This window comes from Mastomys coucha, unplaced genomic scaffold (assembly GCF_008632895.1).
Source record: "Mastomys coucha isolate ucsf_1 unplaced genomic scaffold, UCSF_Mcou_1 pScaffold18, whole genome shotgun sequence".
In the NCBI taxonomy this organism is placed as follows: domain Eukaryota; kingdom Metazoa; phylum Chordata; class Mammalia; order Rodentia; family Muridae; genus Mastomys; species Mastomys coucha.
The window spans coordinates 84,785,128-84,805,063 of record NW_022196900.1 but is presented as its reverse complement, the minus strand read 5'-3'; the positions used below and the strand labels follow the sequence as shown (position 1 = coordinate 84,805,063).

Sequence of the window (19,936 nt, the reverse complement as noted above, 5' to 3'; positions counted from 1 at the left end):
AGAGAGAGAGAGAGAGAGAGAGAGAGAGAGAGAGAGAGAGAACGGGCTCCAGGGATGGGTCAGTGTACCAACTGTCCATAAACATGACAGTCATTTAATGGCTCCTCTTTCTACTTCCCAGAGTAATGGCCTTTGGCTGTTCTAAATGTTTCTCATGTCGGTATTTCTCTGGCTGCTGAGAATGAAATCGTATTAGGATAAGCTAGTAAAGTTCCTTGGCTTAGGATGAAACTGGCTAAATCTGGGCGATGCTTTCCACATAATCCATTTTATTACTGCAGTTCTTTAGTACATTCTCCAAGTTCAACTGTTTATTACCCACACATGAATACTCTACACATTATCAGCGACAGCCACTTAAGCACACACAAAGAAATCCAGGACAGATGTCTCTCAGGCTCTTAATAACGCCTTCTATCATGTGAGACTTGCCATTTCTTCCCCTAATGAGCTTGCTTCCTTCAGCCTAATGACACACAGAAGCCATTGTTACAGTGATCTCCTGCATGCTCAAAGCATATGTAAGCACATGTGCATAAAGCATGCTGATGTGTGGCACAGATTTGAGTGAATTAGATGCACCAGGCCACATACACATTTATAGACATGTGGAAATGAACATAAGAATGTACATACCCAAACATGTATACACATGTACCATACACACATTTACACACATATGTACACTACATACCCCAAACATGTACAAACATAACATACACACATGTGCTCACACATACACTATACACAAAATATGTACTAAGGCACATAACATCTATACAAACAGTACATAGACACTACACATAACATGTACATATGTGCACTTACATATACACTACATGTATTCATACACCATATACAACATATACACATGTGTTCTTATAATACACTACATATGCAACATCTATATATACAACATGTATGTACACATATATATACATACCTTATGCATGTACACTTGTTCTGTGAGCTCTTAATTTTTGAGATTTAAGGTCATAGTCCACAAAAAACTGATCCATTGACTAGTTCAACTGACTTCATCATCTTTTTTAAAAAAATGTGTGTGTATATGTATAGTACATGTGTAAAGATACTTTATGTGTGTGCATGTGTGTGTGACATAGTGTATGTGTAAGTACATGTGTTGTGTGTCCGTGCATGTGGGTATGTGTTCGTGTATTGAGTGTGTGGGGCGGAGTCATTGATAGATGTCATCCACTGTAACTTTTCCACTTATTATTTAGAAGCAGGGTCTCTTACTGAACCTGGAGCTTACTGATTGGCTAGGCTGGCTGGCCAGAATACTGCTGTGCATAACAATGATCAGTTTTCACATTGGTGTGGGGATCCAAACTCCTTGTGCTTACACAGCAGGCACTTTACTGACTGAGTCATCTCCCCATCATTTGATCAGTCTACTCATACATTTGTGAGGGCAGACAGTTCCTAAGCAAGTGCTAACACCACACATCCCTTCTTTTTGGTCTTCACTTCCTTCCAGGTGAGAATACCCATCAGGACTCAGGGGAAAGCGGAGAGTTTGGGCCATCTACACAGGGACAGATGGGGAAGTAATCACCCTTTGCACATGGTTACCTACACACTGTAGGAAATCAACTGCTGTTACCTTGAGAAGGTCTCCTTCAGCGAGTTCAAATGCCTTGGCTTTAAGCTGAATCCCCTTCCCCGGCTGGGTCTGGATGGAGTAGATACATTCGTGATTGTTATTGTAGTTCACAGGAAAGTTGGGGGACAGCAAAGTGCCCTGAGTTCCTGTGACTGAGTTCCCACACTCCGCTGGAACGACAATTATAATATCCACAGATTAACTCACTCACACAGAAAGCCACTCACAGCTCTGCATAACCTCATAGGGATGCCGAGGCTGTCTGCCTGCTCACGCTCTCCAGGACCAGCGCTAGCCTGCCTACAGTTCTGCCTGCTTTCTTCATCTTTCTTTCTTTGCGTGTGCCTTCTCTGTTAGAAATAGAAAACACATCGCTGGATACCCTCTTCTTTCACCGTGTTAGTTTATAAAGCACTGTTCTCTTACATCTTTTGTTTTCATAGCAACGGAAGGATGCTAGAGAAGGAGACTGCCAAATCTAGAAAGAGGAGGACTTTTAGTATTCAAAGACAGTAACTAGGAAGTAATGAGATTGAATAATAATCACTAACCCTTACAGGCAAAACACCCCAACCACTTGACCAGAGTCTCAGCCAAGAGCCACAAACGCCAGGCCGTTAAGGTGAGTGCAAGCCTTCTTCCCTAGTTTAGATATAAGAACTTGTACTTAGCTGCTTGTACCTAGTGTCAATCCATCAAGAGGAAGGGCTGGGAATGCCACCTCCTTGGGCCTGTGTTAGGGGGCCTGAGGCTCTGAGAAAGTTTTTGCACAGGCCTATCAAACCTCTACATTTTGCACCAATCAAGAAAACCATCTTGCCTCTGGAAACCCTGCTTCCTCTCCTACAGAAACACAGTCTTTCCCACTAAGTCTTTGGCCTGTGTTTATAGCAGGCATCGCATTCTCCTTGCTTTGTTAGTATTTCCATCTCCTCCCTGTCTTATGATTCCTTGGGGGACTGTCATACTTCCACCTCCTCTACCTGTAGGCAATGACTGGCTAACTCAGGCTTGGTGGCAGGGCATAGCTGGGGGCCGACCCTTCATTGGGCTCTCTAGGATTACTGACCTCGAGGCTCCCTCTGTCACTCCCTGTGTCAAGGCACCTGCCACATTGTTCCCTGCTTGCCTGTCATTTGCATTCATCTCCTATCCAAACTCTGTGCAATGTGAGGACCAGGACCATGCTTGAAGAAGCTGTACATTTCCAAGGCCCACATCTGTAAGATAAATATTTGTTGAATAAACGGATGAATGGAGGAATGTGGCCATACTCGGATCCCAGAAGAGGCACTGGGCTAAAAATAGTCAGGTTCCAGAAGGGTGGAAACAGGAGTCCAGATGGCGGCTCATTACTTGTCTGGACAGATGGGAGGTTTGGAGCATGTCTCTGCGGTGGCTGGTGGCACGTCCACTTTCCCCTGCTGCTTCTCTGTGCCCTTACTCTTGGCTGGAAGGACCTTCAAGTCTACTAAGAGGCTACTAGCCAGCTCTAGTTACCCTAAGCTGGGAGTGTGCTAGATGATACCCACAGGGCACATAGAGACCTTCAGAACTGAGTCTCCATGGTCTTTGTCATATGCTTAAATGCTCTCTTGTCCCCAAAGCTAATCTTAGTCCTTTGAAGGTAGACATAGTCACCGCTAAGCACCACGAAGTTTCTAATTGTCAACGGGCCCTGTTCCTCGGCCCCTATTCTATTCTCCGCTTTAGTTTCCCAAGACTTTGCATAGGACCTTGTTAGTTTATCTCAAAGGAGACTGGGTCCCTCAACTGCTTGAGACAGTTGGTGAACACAATGAGGAAATACCGGATAAATGTGCCAAACTGGGATATAAAATTGAAGGGACAAGGTGGGTGGACACGCTGGGATAGCAGCTGCTGACAGTCTCCGAAAGCAGGTTCCTAGACTACATAATTCCTGGATGCCCTCAGATGAGGCTTAGGGGGCTGCTGAAGGCTGTGCACATTTAACACAATCTATCTGAAGCAGCGCCCACTGACTCTGGACTTCACATACTCCCACCTCCATCTAGTCAGAGGCACGAGGTGCTGTGGGGTGGACAGACTTTGGAGGCAGAGAAGTTATAGCAGCACCCCGGGCACTCTTTATCCAGACCATAGGGTATCCTCCTGAGACTAGAGAATGAATGTGTAAGGTTTGATGTATGAAACAGGAAAGCACAGAGGAAATGGTCCATGTAGTAGACCTTCCCTCAGTGTAGTTCTTCCTCTCGATTCCTGCTTATCTGCCTCCACTGGGCATCCTATATGCTCTGGGACTCTCAGAGTTCTTATGGGAAAATCCTAACTATTCAGGCTCACGACGCCCTTGCTGTTCTTCAAGTCCCTTGATCCTTGCCCAGCTCATGAAAGCCATCTTCCTCAAACATGGCCTCTGGCAAAACTTTAGACTGCCTTCCCAGCCCCAGCTTCCTGCATTCCAGCTTTCTGTCCAATCTCTGGCCTAGCAAGACCCTCCCATCTGTCCCATACACCCAGCACACAAGTAAGAAGGGACACGGGACTGCTCGCCTCATAGGTGGCTAGTCCCTGCCCAATGACAAGGTCCTGACTCCCTGCCAGAGCCTTGGTTCTAGGTACAGGAGTGAAACTATCTTGCAGCTTCATGAACCAGGGCGTGAGTTAAAAGTCTCTGGTTGTAAGCTCTGATGTAGCAGAGCTGAGGCAGGAGAAAAAGACCCAACACAGGAGAAGGGACAAGAGGGATGTGACACTTGCCGCAGGAAGCCAAACACAGGTGTAAATGGAAACAAACCAGTGTTGCAGAGAAGCAAACAGGCACATGCCCCAGAAAGCGCCTCTGCTGATTCAGATGTCTGTGACCTCTGCTGCCCCTATCAGACGAGGTCTCAGTAAGGGCAGGGGCTGTATCTTATCCATCAGTCTGAGGCTCCTGAGGGGGAGGGTTAGGGCTTCCAAGAACAGAACCACATCTCTTGTTGACTGGGGTCCCTTCCCAGGGTCAAGGCTGTCTCTTCTACATCAAATGCAGGAGGCCTTGAGGCCAGGGGCTGGATCACCCTGTCACACCATGTTTTAGAGCTCAGGGCTGTTTGTACACTCAGTGGCTGGGAACGTTCCTGATGGCATAGAGTGGGCTAAATCATCTACATGACACCTTACAGTGAAGGTGGCAAGCGGAAGCACCCTCATGGGTGGGCAGGCCTGCCATGACTCTGGCAGGAGTCTCTGCTGCAGGGCTGGTTGTAATTAGAGGTGATTATAACCGCTGCGTGTTATTAATACCATGTGAAACAGAAGACAAATGCAATAATGAAAATATTGTGTGGTGTCGTGAACAAACAGTAATTGGAATAATGAGTTAAAAGATGAGTTGGTGTAATGAGACTGGCGAGGCAGGAGCTTTAGTGGGGCGAGCATCTGGAGGCCTGGGAAGCCCCGCTGGAGGCAAACTCTCTCCAAGGCCCTCACGGAGGGGGTTTTCCATATGTGAGGGCAGCAGCTGGTGGTCAGGTCTGAACCAGACCTTCCCCAGGGTGAGTTTTGTCCCAGCTTCGTTGTCTGAATGCTCCCCCTTCTGAATTTGTAAAATGTTATTGACAAACTAATGACGTGTCATTAATCCAAAATAAAATGATAAAGATGTTATTGGCAAAGTAACAATTACATGGCTCCCTGTGGCTTATGGGAACAATGTCACCTCATCCAGAATGAGTCAGATGTGGTTAGCTCCATTTTATCAATGAGGAAGCCGGGCAGAAGGGTCTGGTGGTGCTGGCGGTTTGGTAACTGGCAGAGCAGTATATGTGTGGGAGTCAGAGGTCAATGTCAGTTCTATTGTCCACCTCAGTTTGTTTTTGAGACAGGGTCCAATAAACTTTGAGCTTGACAAGGTACTAAGCTGGATGGCCAGGGGTCCACTTGATTTTGCCTTCTCAGAACTGGGAACTTACAAGTGTGTGCCACCATGCTTGGCTTTCTTATGTGGAGGCTGGGGATTGAACTCTGGTCTTCATGCTTGCAAGACAACATTTGACTGGCTGAGTTATGGCTCCACCCCCTTCTTTCTTCTCCTTGCCTCTCCCCATCCCTCCAGGTCTTCTCCCTCCCTCTCTTCTTCTTTTTCCATCCTCTGTCTCTGTCTCTGTCTCTCTCTTTCTCTCTTCCTCTCCGCTTCATGATTGAGCTAGGGAACCTCCTGCATGCAAGCTCTCCACCGCCAAGCTACAACCCTAGCACCTCATGGGCTTTGGCGATGCTGGGCTCTGTTTTAATGGATGCATGCTACTCTGATCTGTTCCTTGTGCTTTCTAAGAGTTCTATGGCTACCTGAGAGCATGAGGCGTGCTTCACTAATTCATCTGTGTTCTACTGAATCCAGCGCTGAGCAAACAGAACCTCCATCCACAGTAGCAATTGTCCCCACCTCCTAGGGTGTCAGCCCACTTTCCACTCCATCTGGGCCCAGAACACCAATCAACCATCTTTTGGACTCTAGTAACAATGTAGGCCAGCCCGGTGCCAACGCCCTGCCCATTCCCTGTCTTCCTTTATCTCCTGTTCAGTTGACTTCCCATCTGCTCCCCAAACACTCAGCAGCCTCATGGCTTAGGTCTGCTCCACGCTACCTCCTCATGTCCAGCTTCTCCCCATCTCTGCTAAAATGCTCTTCACTAGAGGGGTCCTTCCTGCCCATGGTCACAAAGAAGCAGCCTTCCTCTGGTACTTTCTCTGCTTACACAGTATATACACATCTATGCGTTCCTGGTGGGTTCCCCACTGAGTGGGCTGGGGGGTGGGGAGTCTCTCTCTGTGGTGTTCACTCTATGCATCTCCAGGAGCTAGGAGCTGGACTGGGGTATACTAGACGCATAATTGATCCCAGCTCCTGCCCCTCCCCATCCCTGGGTGGAGGGTCTTCCTAGGGATTTTCCAAGAGCAGACACTTCTACACAGCTCAATTGAGAGTCCTTTTGAGTAAAGGATATATATATATATGTATATATATATACATATACACACATATGTATACATATGTATATGTGTATGTATGTATGTATATATATATATATATATATATATATACACACACACACACACATATATATATATTTTTTTCCACTACCCCCCCATATTGCTTTGCAAGAGGCATCTGAATGCTAAGGCCTGGCCTAATGGCTGGAGGTGGGCATACTGCTTGGCAAAGGCCAGGTCTGGCCGTAGAGCAAATTCCTTTGCATCTTATAGAGGTAGTTAGGCTACGCGTCCAAGGTCCCCCTGCAGGTAAGTGTGACTATATGGATCCTCAACCCAGGTCCATGAGCCTCCCGGTTGGGTGCAGCCCTCTGTCTCGCTCTAAGTTTGGCCCGCCCAATAAGGGAAGCAGAAGGAAAGCACGTGACCACCTACCAACACACCTTGGCAGAGGCGAGCTCCACAGGCGCCGTCTGCCCCCCAGGCACGTGATGCGGGCCGTGCCCTCCAGACGGTACCCGGGGAAGCAGGAAAAGGTCAGGGTGTCGCCCACACCAAACTGTAAGCCCTTTCGGATGCTGTAGGCTGGAACCTCGGGCTCTTCGCAGGGCTCCAGGTCATATTCTGCAGAGGAAGACAGTGCGAGTGTTAGGCGCAGAGACAGTTGAGGACAGTCCCAGCACCAGAACCAGAGATAAAACCTGAGACTACAGCATCCTAGCCCCCAAGTGTGGGGAAAAAGACGAGCCATCCTGGGGCTCAGGCCGAGAGAAATGTTGGGAGGCCTCATTACGGGGCTTCAGAATATGGGAGGAGTGCTCCACGGAGGACTTTTGAGAGTCCTCCCTCTGCCCTGACTTTGGGGCTCCACTTGAATCTGAAACCTGGGCCTGGTAGATACTCTGGAATCCCCCCAGGCACTAACCAGCTTCACACAACTAGCCATTATCAGGGGGTCAGGGTCTGTGACCCTGCTTTGAGCAACCTGCACTAGGATCCTGACTCCAAAATCTCCAGAAGTTTCCTCTGGGTAAGGCTGGCTTTGAGACCAATGACAAGTGTTGGCATTCTGTCTAAACTCCACCCCGACAGATACCTGGCAGCAGCCAGGTATGCTCCTCCCCATAGTTACCTGGCAATGGCCAGGTAGGCCTGGCCCTACAAAAGGGGCTGCTTGCCCCCTCCTCTCTCACACTCCTGCTTCTCTCCCTTGCCTCTTGCCCCTTTCTTTCCCCTCTCTCCCCATTCCCTTCCCCCCTCTCTCTACATAGTCATGGCCGGCCCCTACTTCTCTACTCTCTCCCTCTCTCTGCCTTTCTCTGCCTCTGCTACCCTCTTAACTCCTGTCCCCATGCCCTAAATAAACTCTGTTCTATACTATATCGGTGTGTGTCTGGCCCCTCAGGGTGCTGAGGCACTCCCTTCCCCTATACCTCCCCAGAACATATTCTTATAGCTCTTTCTCTTTTTATGATCACAACAATAAGCACAATGGGAGGGTGGATGGCAGTGATGGGCCAAGGACATGCACGGCGTCTTTAGTGACAACGTGGATGTGACTATCTATCCATGCTCAGTGCTCTGTATAAGGCAGGAGGGTCCTGCTGGCCAGGCCTGCCCAGGCTGGTGGCCTGGGGATTTCACTGGGCTAAGGAGTAGTCCATCAGTACTTCTGTCCTGCTGATGCGGGAGACCTTGGGTACCTCAGGATGCCGGTGGAGGGGACAGCTGGTAATGGGAGTAAAGGCCTTGAATGCCAAGAGAGCGCTTTCTTTCCAGGATTCCCAAATACAGAGCTAAAAATATATCACTCTGGGATTAGCGTTGATGCAGACGCTGAATGAGACTGAAACATAGATTCAGTAACTCTCATCTCTTTTTTTCTGTGATTGTTGGGATTGTGAAAGAGGAGTGAGTCATGGGGAACATGTGAAGCAGGGAGGACAGGAAGGGACTCTTGTGAAGTCTTCTAGTTCAGCCATCTGTGTGGGCCATGTTCAAAGTGTATCCCGAGTCAGAGAATGAACCTCCTGACCCATGCCAAGAACATTCCTGGGAAGTCCATCCTTGTGTCTCTAAGCTAAGTATCTCCAGCTGCAGCATTGAGGCCATTCACCCTGACAATGGAGAACTACATGGGGGGGGGCAGAGGGAGGGAGGGAGGGAGGGAGGGAGGGAGGGAGGGAGAGAGAGAGAGAGAGAGAGAGAGAGAGAGAGAGAGAGAGAGAGAGAGAAAGAGAGAGAGAGCTAGCTCCCTGGTCTCTTCTCCCCAGGGACGGTCACACTCCTTACCTGAGAAGGTGATGTTGAATCCCTCATAGGACATGGAGAAATCAGAGATGAAGCGGACTTGAGCGGTGAAGTTGCCATAGAGCCCGGCACTGATGGGCGCTGGCAGCCTCGAGCCGGTCAGTTGCCTCAGGGGCTGGGAGAAGCTGCCGTTCTCAGTGATGAGGAGGTAGTCATGGCCGCTCTCCAGGTGGAAGGTATGGAAGGTGAAGAACACGCCTGCAGAGAGAGAGAGAGAGCAGAGGCACAGGCTGGGGTGGGCAGGTGGCTGGACACGAGCTCCCTGTTCCAGTGGTCAGCACGTGCAAGGGACGTTTGCAGATAATCTACTACATTGCTTCACAGCATTCACGGTGTCTCCGTGGAGTCTGCACCATGGCTGAGATCCAGGGTGGGGATGAGGGAAGGCCAACATGTTAAGCAAATGCCTACAGTCAGAGGGATGGACCCTAGACTGGAGACCAGCCTCCCATAGGTGCCTAGACAGCAGTCTACAGCAGGAAGCAGGGGCTGGGGAGAAAGCTCATTTGGTACAAGGTTTGCTGTGAGAACCTGAGTTTGATCTTCAGAACTCATGTGTGCAAGCAGAGTGTGGTTGTTTGTGCTTATCGATCCCATAGCTGGGGCTGCAGAGACCGGCTGATTCCCACCACACGCTGGCTCACCAGCTAGCTCGGCCCAGTCTGTGAACCTCAGCTCAGTGACAGATCCTGTCTCAAAAAAGCAAGGTGGACCCGGGCGGTGGTGGCGCACACCTTTAATGCCAGCGCTTGGGAGGCAGAGGCAGGCGGATTTTCTGAGTTCGAGGCCAGCCTGGTCTACAGAGTGAGTTCCGGGACAGCCAGGACTACACAGAGAAACCCTGCTCTAGGAGCAACACCCAACTGTCCTTTGGCTTCCACACGCATGTGTACCAGTGTTCATACAGGCATCCACATAAGCATTCACATATAACTTAGCAATTAATTAAAAGATGTAGCAGGAAGAGAGGCTTGTGAGACAGCTCTGCAAAGGAGAGTGATTAGAAACTTGGAAGGTCTCACAGTCATTCAATAGGTTAAGACAAGGAGGATTGTCCCTGGCCGGGGAGCAGCCTATCTCTCATGGCTTCATGAGCATCAGGGTAGCTGGGTATCTTCAGGAGGAACATCTGGACCTGAAACTGGGGACAGGTTTGGCACTTTGATGGAGTCAACAAGATGGCTGGTCAGAAGGAGGATGGAGTTGGAGGAGGGCAAGGCAGAGAGAAATCAGATTCAAGGATGGTTACTTGCACTGCACTGGGGGTGGGGCTTGACTTCAGCAGCAAGAGCAAGCATGGATAAGGAATCCCAGGCAGCTAGGTGGGCAGCAGTGGCAGATGTGATGCCTGGGAATGTTGGGAATAAGCAGCTGCAGCAGAGAGCAACAGAGAGGCTCTGGTGGTGAACCTAGCCTGGGTGGCATCTGAACCTCCAGTAAGCAGCTGAGAGAAGACTCGGGAGTTCAGGACTAGGATGGGACTTCAGAGGTGGAGCCAGGTCACCAGCAGAAGGTGGCATTGAGAGCCATGTGCTTCCACTAGCGGGTCCAGGAGAGTTTGCAGTGTCAGAGACATGGAAGTAGAAGCTGAAGAAATTACGTTGAGACAGAGGAGGGGTGGGGGCAGCAAAGGGAACTGGAGGGTAGGAAGACAGGGGATGTGAGCGCCCTTGGACAGCAGCAGGAATATATCTGCATGTCGCTTTCCATGAAAACGCATGTCCTTGGCACCTGCCTAGTGTCAGGGTCGGGGAGGGAAGACGACAAGTGCAAAGCAAAGCAAACGCAACAATATCCCTTCACTGAGTTTTAAGTCCCTGCTGCCACTAGTCTTGCTGTCTTGCTTGCTCCTGAGGCCAGCCCTTAGCTGCTAGAAGTGAAACTGGAGAAACGGATCTGCCAGTTACCCTGGAATGTGGGTATGATCTGTTCCATGTCTATTAGGGATCCCAGGACAAGAAAGCACAAAGAGAGGTCCTCCTCATAGGTAGCAGAGTTGAACCCAGACCATCTGACGGCAGAGGCGATTCTGTCCTCCCGCTCCAGGGTGCAGCCGCTCAGGCTAGGGGAAGAGAGTAGGAGGTAGGCTGGAGGGTGAGGAGGAGCTGAGGGAGCAGAAGGATATCCATAACACACAGCTCTTGAGCTTGTCCTGATTCTGCTGTTTGGGTGAGTCTATGTGAAAGTATATGCGTGAGCCAGTACATCCATGGTCCATGCAGTGTGATGAGGACAGGGTCCATTTGCTACTGTGTGTGGGGGCTACAGACCCACAATATGGCTGTCACCTGGGAGCTTGTGAGAAATAGCTCTCTGCGGACCTACCAGGCCACAGTCTGCATGCTGAATAGGTCCCGCTGACCTGTGGTGTACCTCTGTGCCACCACTGATGCCGACCGCACTTCTGGTAAATGGTGGTTGGATCCAAGCCTCTAAGGCTGAAGAATTTGAAAATGTTTGCATGTCCTTGCATCCCCGCAGGCGGGAAGGAGCTAGAGGTCCCCAAATGTCTGGGTTTCTATGAAAGTTGGGGAGATGGAAAATGAGCAGAGGTGGTGGGGCTCTGGTGGTGGATTGTAAACACTCCACGTCTAGGTAACCAGGATGCGTCCAAGTACCAATGTATGCAAGGATACAGGTTCGGTGTCCCTACCAAGCACTGGGCTGATGCTTAGTGCCTTGTGCTGAGAAAGATCTGGCTTAGTGAAGGAGAGACTTGCAGCAACTGTGGGTAATCTCTGTAGGCTGGGGGTGGGGGGAGTATGAGCAACTATGTCTGGGGGCCTTCATGGGGAACATCGGAGGGATTTACCGGTGAGGGTCCATATGGCCCTTGGCAAACAGGTATGAGCATGCGTAGAGGGGGGAACATGTGGGTCAGATACAGTAACCAGCAGAAATGAGCTGTTGAGACACCAGCTTGGCCCTGTTCTTCCAGCAAGCAAACACAGCCTCTCTCAGGGAGTAAACATTTGGCTGGGAGTCTAAGGATGAACAAGCCCAGCTGAAACCCTCGGGTTTCCCAGCTGTGCTAATTGCTTGGGGCTTTTTAAGCCATTGTGAGAAAATGAAGACATTGTCATAGAAATAGAGAAAGACTGGTTGGAGCCTGAATCCTATTTGGTGTGACAGATGCACATGGTACTTGAGCTACTGCATGGGGCAGAAATCGCAGGGGTCGCGTGTCTCTGTGCCTGAGGAAGGACAGTAGCTTGGGTCCCTCAGTAAGCTCCTTCCCTCAGCTACAGTGGGGAAGCAGCAGGCTTCCTTTCCAGGTGGCAAATAGTCCTCAGGGTGAGATACAACTCACCCTGAGTTGGAAGAGCCTTAGGCTCCTAGTGCCATCCTGGCACATAGCAGGGATTTAACAGGTGATCTGGGCTCCAGATCCCCAGGTGACCTGGGAAGTTAGGAGAGGCCATTCCTGGTATGGCAGGAGAATAGGTACTAGAGACTAAAATGCATCGAAAGAACTTGTCTGTAGAGAGAGCCTGGAAGCCCTTCATCACCTTGAGGCTTCAGCCATGGACCAGAACATTCAGAGTGGGGAGAAGGACACAGTTGGGAGAAGCAGGGTCCATGAGGAGTTATAAAGGGCTATGTACAATATAGCCTGATGCTTCTGGGATGTTTTCCTTAGCCCACTTCCATTCGTGGAAGTGTCCTGTTCCTTCTTAGTAATTTGTCTCTTTCTATTTCTAATCAAGTGTTTCTTTGTCCTGGGTGCACAAGCCTGCAAACTGTGCCCTGTGAACCCAGATCACTGGTCCCAAACCTACTTTCTCTGGCACTCTGGGCTTTCCCACTGCTTCTGACCATCGTGCCTAATAGACAGCTTTTCTCTCCATCCCCTCTCCTCCTGGCAATTTCCAGGCAAGATTTCCACCTTGTCTGTTCTGTTGTTTTGTTTTCCTTGAAATTTAATAAAATTGTCTTTCCAGCTTCTGAGTCTGTTTTTAAATTCTCTTATTAATGATCTTAAGAACCCAAAAGAGGGAACCCAATTTTCATAGTAACTAACATTGAGGTCTCCGTAAGGTCGCATTCTCTAGACACCTGCATCGCTAATTCCCTTCACCATCCCAATCCCTGCAACCTAAAGACACACTGTGCTCCTCCCTTTGCCCACCACACTACTGAAACAGAGTACCCCAGGGACTTTGATTTCATGCTGAGGGAATCTCATGTGGGGAGGAGGAAAGTGCTGCAGCCTAGGTGGTGGATACAGCTGGGGACTAGTCTCCAGGAATGAGGTCTGACACAGTTCTGAGAACTTGACCTCTTGCAGGAGACTGAACTTGAGATAATGGTGCTGGGTGGGACCAAACCTTGTCCAGAATTGCTGGGCTACACAATCGATTTAAACCCATCTATTTAAGCCTAAACCTCATGTTAGGACTCTAAAGGTGCACATGAAAGACTTCATTTCTATGACAATATCTTCCATCTCTCCCTCCATCCCTCCCTCCGTCTGTGTGTATGTGTGTGTGTGTGTGTGAGCCTTTGTTTCTCTTCTCAATGTGTCCACATTGAATAACTCCTCCTTTTGTGCTTTTCACTAATCCTTTATTCCTTTAATTGGCCAACTGAGGACTGGTGGCTGAAGCTGCCCATGCCCTGGGTCTGACTGCAACTCCAGTAACCCTGCCATATGGCAGCTGAACAATTCTGAATAAAGTTAACTTTCCCCAGCTGGGTTTCCTCTTGTTTGGGAGCAAATTCAAATAAGCAACTTGGGGGTCTGTTAGCCCAACATAGATTAGAAGCAGGGCATAGGAAAAGGGTGTGGGCTCAGTTCCTTTCAGTTCACACCACCAAACAGATCTCTAGGTCTTGTGGGTTCAGAGTAACTAGGGGAGGGGAAAGTGTGGGGAACCAGAGATTTGCCTTGCAAAGAGCTTCTGATGTGTTATGGAGGTGAGGGTTAAAATGAAAGTTCAAGTGATGGCAAATTCTAGAAACTGAGCTAAGGTCTGGGTGGCTGGGACTCAGCAGGTGGCTGCAGCCCCTGGGGTTTCCCTGGCTGGTTTACTTGGGGTCAGATGCTAAAGGTGAGGGGAAGTTCCACATGGCTCTCAGGAGGCCTGGTCCCTCACCACAAGTTTTCACTGATTCACAGACTTTTTATCCTGGCTAATTCTTTCATGGACATCATCCTTGATCAGAAGCTCGCATTTGAACTCCAGGTCACTTGCTTAAGATCCTGGTGTTTGTGTCCTTTGTCTGCCTCACCATGGTACACTGCGATCAGGGTCTACATCGTCAGACAAGCATGTGTGAAATAGCCAATGAGCTGACGTGATTTCTATGTAAACGCACACAGAAATACAGTTACATATACATTCACACGATCGCAGATGCTCAGCCATAGAAACATGTATCTCTCTGCTCACTGGTGCCCAGATACACAATATCTTTAATACTGGGGTTGTCTTTCTAGGGACCTTCAGGGCTACCTTGCCTTCCAGGAGGTTCCTGCCTTGCCTTGATGGAGAAACTCTGGGCCATCCTAACTCTGGGCTGAGTTGGCCTTGAAAGCCAAAGTGGACACTCCAATACCCATGATATGTATGAAAGAAAGAAATACTCTTTCTTTCAGGTTTTTTTTTTACTTTATGCAAATAGTGTGGTTACAAAAGATGTCTTCCTCACTCATGGGAAAAGCAGTCCAAAGATGAGAGTGAAGAAAGGATAGCTCATGAACATGTGGGGGTAGACCTCTGCAGATCACATACTATACAAGGAGCCTTGCTTCTACTTTATAAGCGCACCGGGCTTTGGGGGCCATGCTTTACTGTTTAGCTGACTGGCACACTTCTGATGGTCGGCAGACATTCTTTCCTGTGTTATTTCTTTCTGTAGCTGCCTGCCGTCCCACTTCACACCTGCCCTCTCTGCTTATTTCATGTTTTTATTTGTGTGTGTGTGTGTATGTGTGTGTGTGTGTGTAATGTGTGTGTCTGTGTTTACATGCTACATGTACACAATGCCCGTGGAGGCCATTACATGGAGTCAGATTCCCTGGAGCTGGAGTTGGAGGCAGTCATGAGCCACCTGAAATGAGTTAGAGAACTGAATTTAAGTATCTGATCCATTTCCCTAGTTCTTATTCACTCAGATTAGCTAATTAACTTGTACTCATGTGTGCGCATGTGTGCATGTACTATGTGCACATGTGCATGTGTGTAGAAAGCAGAGGTTGATGCTGGTGTCTTATTATTGTAGCCACTGAATCTGGCGCTTACTGATTTGGCTAGCAGCTGGCCAGCATGTCCCAAGAAGCCAAGTATCTATGCTTCCACGGCTCTGGTGTTACATGTATTGCTGTTCTGGCTTTTCACATGAACGCTGGTGGTCTGAGCTCAGGTCCTCATGTTGAACAAGTATGTTATAAACTGAGGCATCTCCTCAACCCTAGTTCCTAATTTTTTGATGTAATACAAATCTGTTCCTGACAGGTGCGTGACAGTATGCAGTTTTACTACTTGTGTTCAGGTAAATGAAGTGAAATCGCTGGCTACAGAGACCACACTGATTTCCCATGCCCAGACCACTGCTGGGAGAAGCCCAGCCTTGTCCACACTGGTCAGGAGTGAGGCAGTGAGGCCTAACAACGTCTATACCACACCGTGCATTATGACGTCCTGATGTGACTTGGAAAGGAAAACTGTGTTTCATTACTGGCTGAAATTGCATGTCTTTAATTATTGGTGGGGCTGAGGTTTTCAATTTGTATTTCAATTATGAAGTGTTAGTTTATAGCTCTGCTCATTTTTCAGGCTGATGGGCCGGGCCGAGTTTTCTTACAGAATTTAAAAGCTCTTTACACATTAGGTTGGCAGTGCTTAGTCAATTACATACATCACAGATATTTTTATTTTGCATATTTACTATTGACTTTGCATTTTCACAGAGGTTTTTTTTTTAAAATACAAACCTTATCAATTTTTAAATTTTAATTGAATCCAACAGCCTTTGCTTTTATGGATTATCTCTGTTAAAGGGACAGCCCACCAGAGGCTAAGACTATCCATGGCTCTCTATTGCTCTTACCCATGTGGCTTTGTGGATGAAATATGGATGGGATTTTAAACACTCCTTTTCAAAATGGTTAAACTCACAGTGTGTGTGTGTGTGTGTGTGTGTGTGTGTGTGTGTGTGTAGATGTACATGTGCATGTGTGGGTGTGCATATGAAGACCAGGGATTAGTTAGGTTCTGTCCCTCAATAGCTGTCCATGCTGATTTTGGAGATAAGGTTTTTCACTTGGTCCTGGGTGTCACTGACTGGCTACGGATAGCCCAGAGGAACTCCTTTTTCTACCTTCTCAGTTTTGGGATTACAGCAGCGAGACCTGCTTTTTACACAGGTGCTGGGGACTGAACTCAGGTCCTCATGCTTGCAAAGCAAGCATTTCACCAACGGAGGCTCTTCTCCAGGAGCATAATCCCAGTTTTTAAATTCTGTTCATGTGACTTCTTCAATGGCTCTAATATGATACATTAGTCATGCCTTACAGTCTGCTTTGGGCTGTGTCACAGGCATGTGCACACAGAGGCATCTATTTCTGTAAAGGATGTCTACTTCTGGACTGATGTACTCATTGCACGCTGCCAGCCCATACCGATATTTGGGCATCTGAGGGGTTATTCTTTTATTTCAACCCCTTAGTCCTCCCATCCTCCTCATGCTAATTCTTCCAGATAAGAGTGTTTTGTTTTGTTTTGTTTTGTTTTGTTTGTTTTAATTTTTATTAAAGGCACACAGCACAATTGTCAGCGATTGTCAAACTCTGATGCCTGGCTTCTACTCCCAATGTAGAAAACCTGAAGCTGTGAGCCTAGGTGCTAGAATTCTTGCTAAACCGTAGAGGGATGTCAGAAAAAGCTTTGGGAGAGAGGCTGTAGCAGCTCGCCTCCTGCTGGTCGCTAGCCCAGTGACGGCCACATGGGTGGAATCCGACAAACACTGGTCAGAAGTATGTGCTACTAACTAACTAACTAACTAACTAACTAACTAACTAACTAACTTGTAACTAACACCCTTGCTTTGAACTCGGACTCCCAAAGATTTCATTTGTTTCCTAACAACTGAGGGAGCAGCAGAAGCTGGGGAGGCATGTGTGTCACTCCCAAAAAGAAGAAAGTTATGTGAAAGGGGGCCGCCATGCTCAGAATCTGAAGGTTGAACATGAGGAAGAGGGACCAAAAGTGTCCTGGGCTTCTTTGGTTACAGGGCGAGGGCAAAGGGTTTCAGAGACACCAGAAAGATGCTGCTGAGGCAACAGGTTTAACAAGAATGACAAGAGTCTGGTCTGGCAGTACAGACCTGTAATCCCTGCTATTAGGATACAAAGTTCAAGACCAGCCTGGTTAACTTAGCAAATCCCCATCTCAAAATAAAATGTAAAAAGTGGGGTAGGAAAACTAGCTCCATCGTAGGGGCTTGCTGAGCATGCATACAGTTCTACGTTCAGTTCTTAATCTCTGTGCCAGTCTTAAAGAATTAAATATATATATATAGTAGAAACTCAATTGTGAACTAGCTTCCCATCTCCATACTGACAAGGGTGTGCTGGCCCCTTATGGGATGCATTATGCTGAATGCTGGTCACTAGCAAGACCTCTCAAAGCCTGAGAGGTTAGATTCTCAGCAGTATTTACTGAATGGCTTCTCTGATGCAGACAGGTGTGCAGCTCCTGCAAGTTTTCTTATTGATGAGAAAGTCTAGACTAAGCTAAGCTCCTCTGCCACCATGTAGTGAAAGCTTCATCGAAGTTGCTCTGTCCAGGGACTCTGGAGTCCTGGCCATGAGGTCAGTACCCGCAGTAGGCTTAAACACTCACCCTTGCCATGCGATGTCTCAATAACCCAGGTGCAGTTCAAGTTGTTGGGGTAGAAGTCAGGGAACCCTGGCGACAAGATGGTGCCACTGGAACCTTGAATGAAGCCACCACAGAGAGCTGTAGGAGTGAAGTGGGCAGAGGAAGTCAGGGTTTCTCAGAGAGTTCCCCCTAACCATCCTTCATGAACCCCCCCCCCCCCAACCTCACTGATGAGTGTTGGGGAGTCAGTGAATCAGGCTCCTGGCTTATCAGGGCAGGAAAATAACCTGCTCTTTATTGCCTGTTACCATCCTGGTTTGAGGCCTGCCTTTCATAGCTACACTTCTCTGCCCATCTCCTGCTCTTTGCCACGCCTCCAACCTGGTTCCAGTTACATTCGGAAGCTCCACCTCTGAAGAGTAAAAAGGAAGTCGCTGATTGGACTGATGTGCTGAAGTACTTGGGGGTGTGGTTTGCCTGACTTATTCTACCTGTTGGTGGGAACAAGGGAATTATTAAAATGGAAGATGGCTGAGCTTTCACAACTCCCATCTAATTTTGTAAACCAACCACGTGGACAGGTATATCTGTGGCCACTCTATCCTTTCCCTAACTCTCTCTTGCTGCTGCTCTTCTTTCTAACTCCATATTTCCAGGTAACCCACTGTTTTCATGTTGCTGCTGGACAGTAACAATTGACCCCTACCGGTGTGCCTCACCTTCACAGCTGGGTAGGGCGCGACTCCACTGGAAATTTGGTTCACACTCCAGGGGCTCCCCATCGCTTAATGTGTAGCCCGAATCACAGCTGAAGGTCACCAGAGCACCCACATAGAAGTCATTTCCATGGCGTTGCCCGTTGACTGGGATGCCTGGGTCCAGACAATGGTCTGACTGCAGTGTAATAGCTGGAAAAGAGAGGCCACAGATGATGACAGTCTGTGATGTCATTAAGGAGGGACTTGAACCTGGCTTATAAAGGGAAGGAGGACAGAGCCTTGGTTTACAGAGGCAGAAGTTGTCAGTTACCAACTCATGAAATGTGGCCCTTGGTACTCATGTAGCAGGGTTGAGGGGGCATTTGAAAGGCCCGGCTCTCAAGCAGGTTCACACATTCAGACCAGGTCTACTGAATATGTACTCTGTGTTAGGCACTATATCAAGGCTTAGTGACAAAGAAGAAGTAAGCAAATGACTCTGTCCTCACGATGCTCTCAAGCCACACCCAAGACACTTCCTAATTTGATCCCAAAGGTATTGATGACATGAGGTTAACTCTCTAAATCAAGGGGTGACTAAGGAGATGATGAGAGAATGCAGGTGCAAGGGAGATACCAACTGACTTCAAGTTCATGTTCAGTCAAACACTTGATCCCACAGTGCAGGGGATGGCAGCAGCCAATCATGCACAGACAGAGAAGTGGTGAGGTGTGCACATGGAACCTGGCCTGAAGGTCATGAGCAACTCAGTCCCCATGACCTGAGCGAGAGGCTGAGAATGATGGTCTAGGATGGCTAAGGCTGGGCCCATGCTGGAGCACAGTCAAGGGGCCTTCCCCCGACCCAGTCAGTCTGGGTCACCCACTGAGACTCACTCTCATAGCGGAGCTGGAAACCAATGTCCGAGTGACTCTTGTCAGTAGAGAAGAGGAGGTAGAGGTAGTTGCTGGTGCTGATGAGGAACTGGGGCACCTGGGTCCCATGGTAAACGCCAATCAAAGGTGCTGAGTATGTCCGTCCATCTCGCACTTCCAGAGTGTCATAGTTGACCTCAGTTTTAAACCTACCAGACGATGCAAATGGAGATGTTTTAAGAAACCTAAAGCGTATCATTTGCCCTGCCTCACCCAGGGCTCCAGGCAACCAGATTTCAGCAGACAGGATATTTTAATATAATTTGCATACATTTACTAATCATATGGAAGGACTTCTTCTACTGCATTTAACTCCACTCTCCCCTTCCATCCTAGGAAGTGAACTCACAGTCCTCTCTAGAACAAGGGCCAGAATCCATCTTAAGATGCAGAGACAAAGGCTTCATGGGATTCAGAATGTTCTAGGCTAAGGGTGTTCATCCACCGAAGCCCCAGATCAAATCCAGCCTTTGGCTTAGAGAACTAAGACTAGATTTTACATTTATAAAAAAAGATGTTTAAAACCCAAAGCAATAAAGATTGTGCATCAGAGTCACACATGGGCCAAGTGGCCCGTGGAG

General features: G+C 48.3%; 1 protein-coding gene across 8 annotated transcripts in view; it reads right to left on the bottom strand.

Annotated features, from left to right (window-relative positions):
- The window catches only part of Csmd2 (CUB and Sushi multiple domains 2), a 582,522-nt gene that overhangs the window by 166,391 nt on the left and 396,195 nt on the right, over nt 1–19,936 (bottom strand). For all 8 annotated transcript variants that reach the window (XM_031378716.1, XM_031378717.1, XM_031378719.1 and 5 more), the window contains 6 exons: nt 19,317–19,504; nt 18,441–18,629; nt 17,743–17,859; nt 8,879–9,094; nt 7,022–7,210; nt 1,628–1,797 (listed from right to left, as the gene is read on the bottom strand). In XM_031378716.1, the coding sequence (XP_031234576.1) occupies nt 1,628–1,797; nt 7,022–7,210; nt 8,879–9,094; nt 17,743–17,859; nt 18,441–18,629; nt 19,317–19,504 (1,069 nt within the window). The remainder of the gene's footprint in view (nt 1–1,627; nt 1,798–7,021; nt 7,211–8,878; nt 9,095–17,742; nt 17,860–18,440; nt 18,630–19,316; nt 19,505–19,936) is intronic.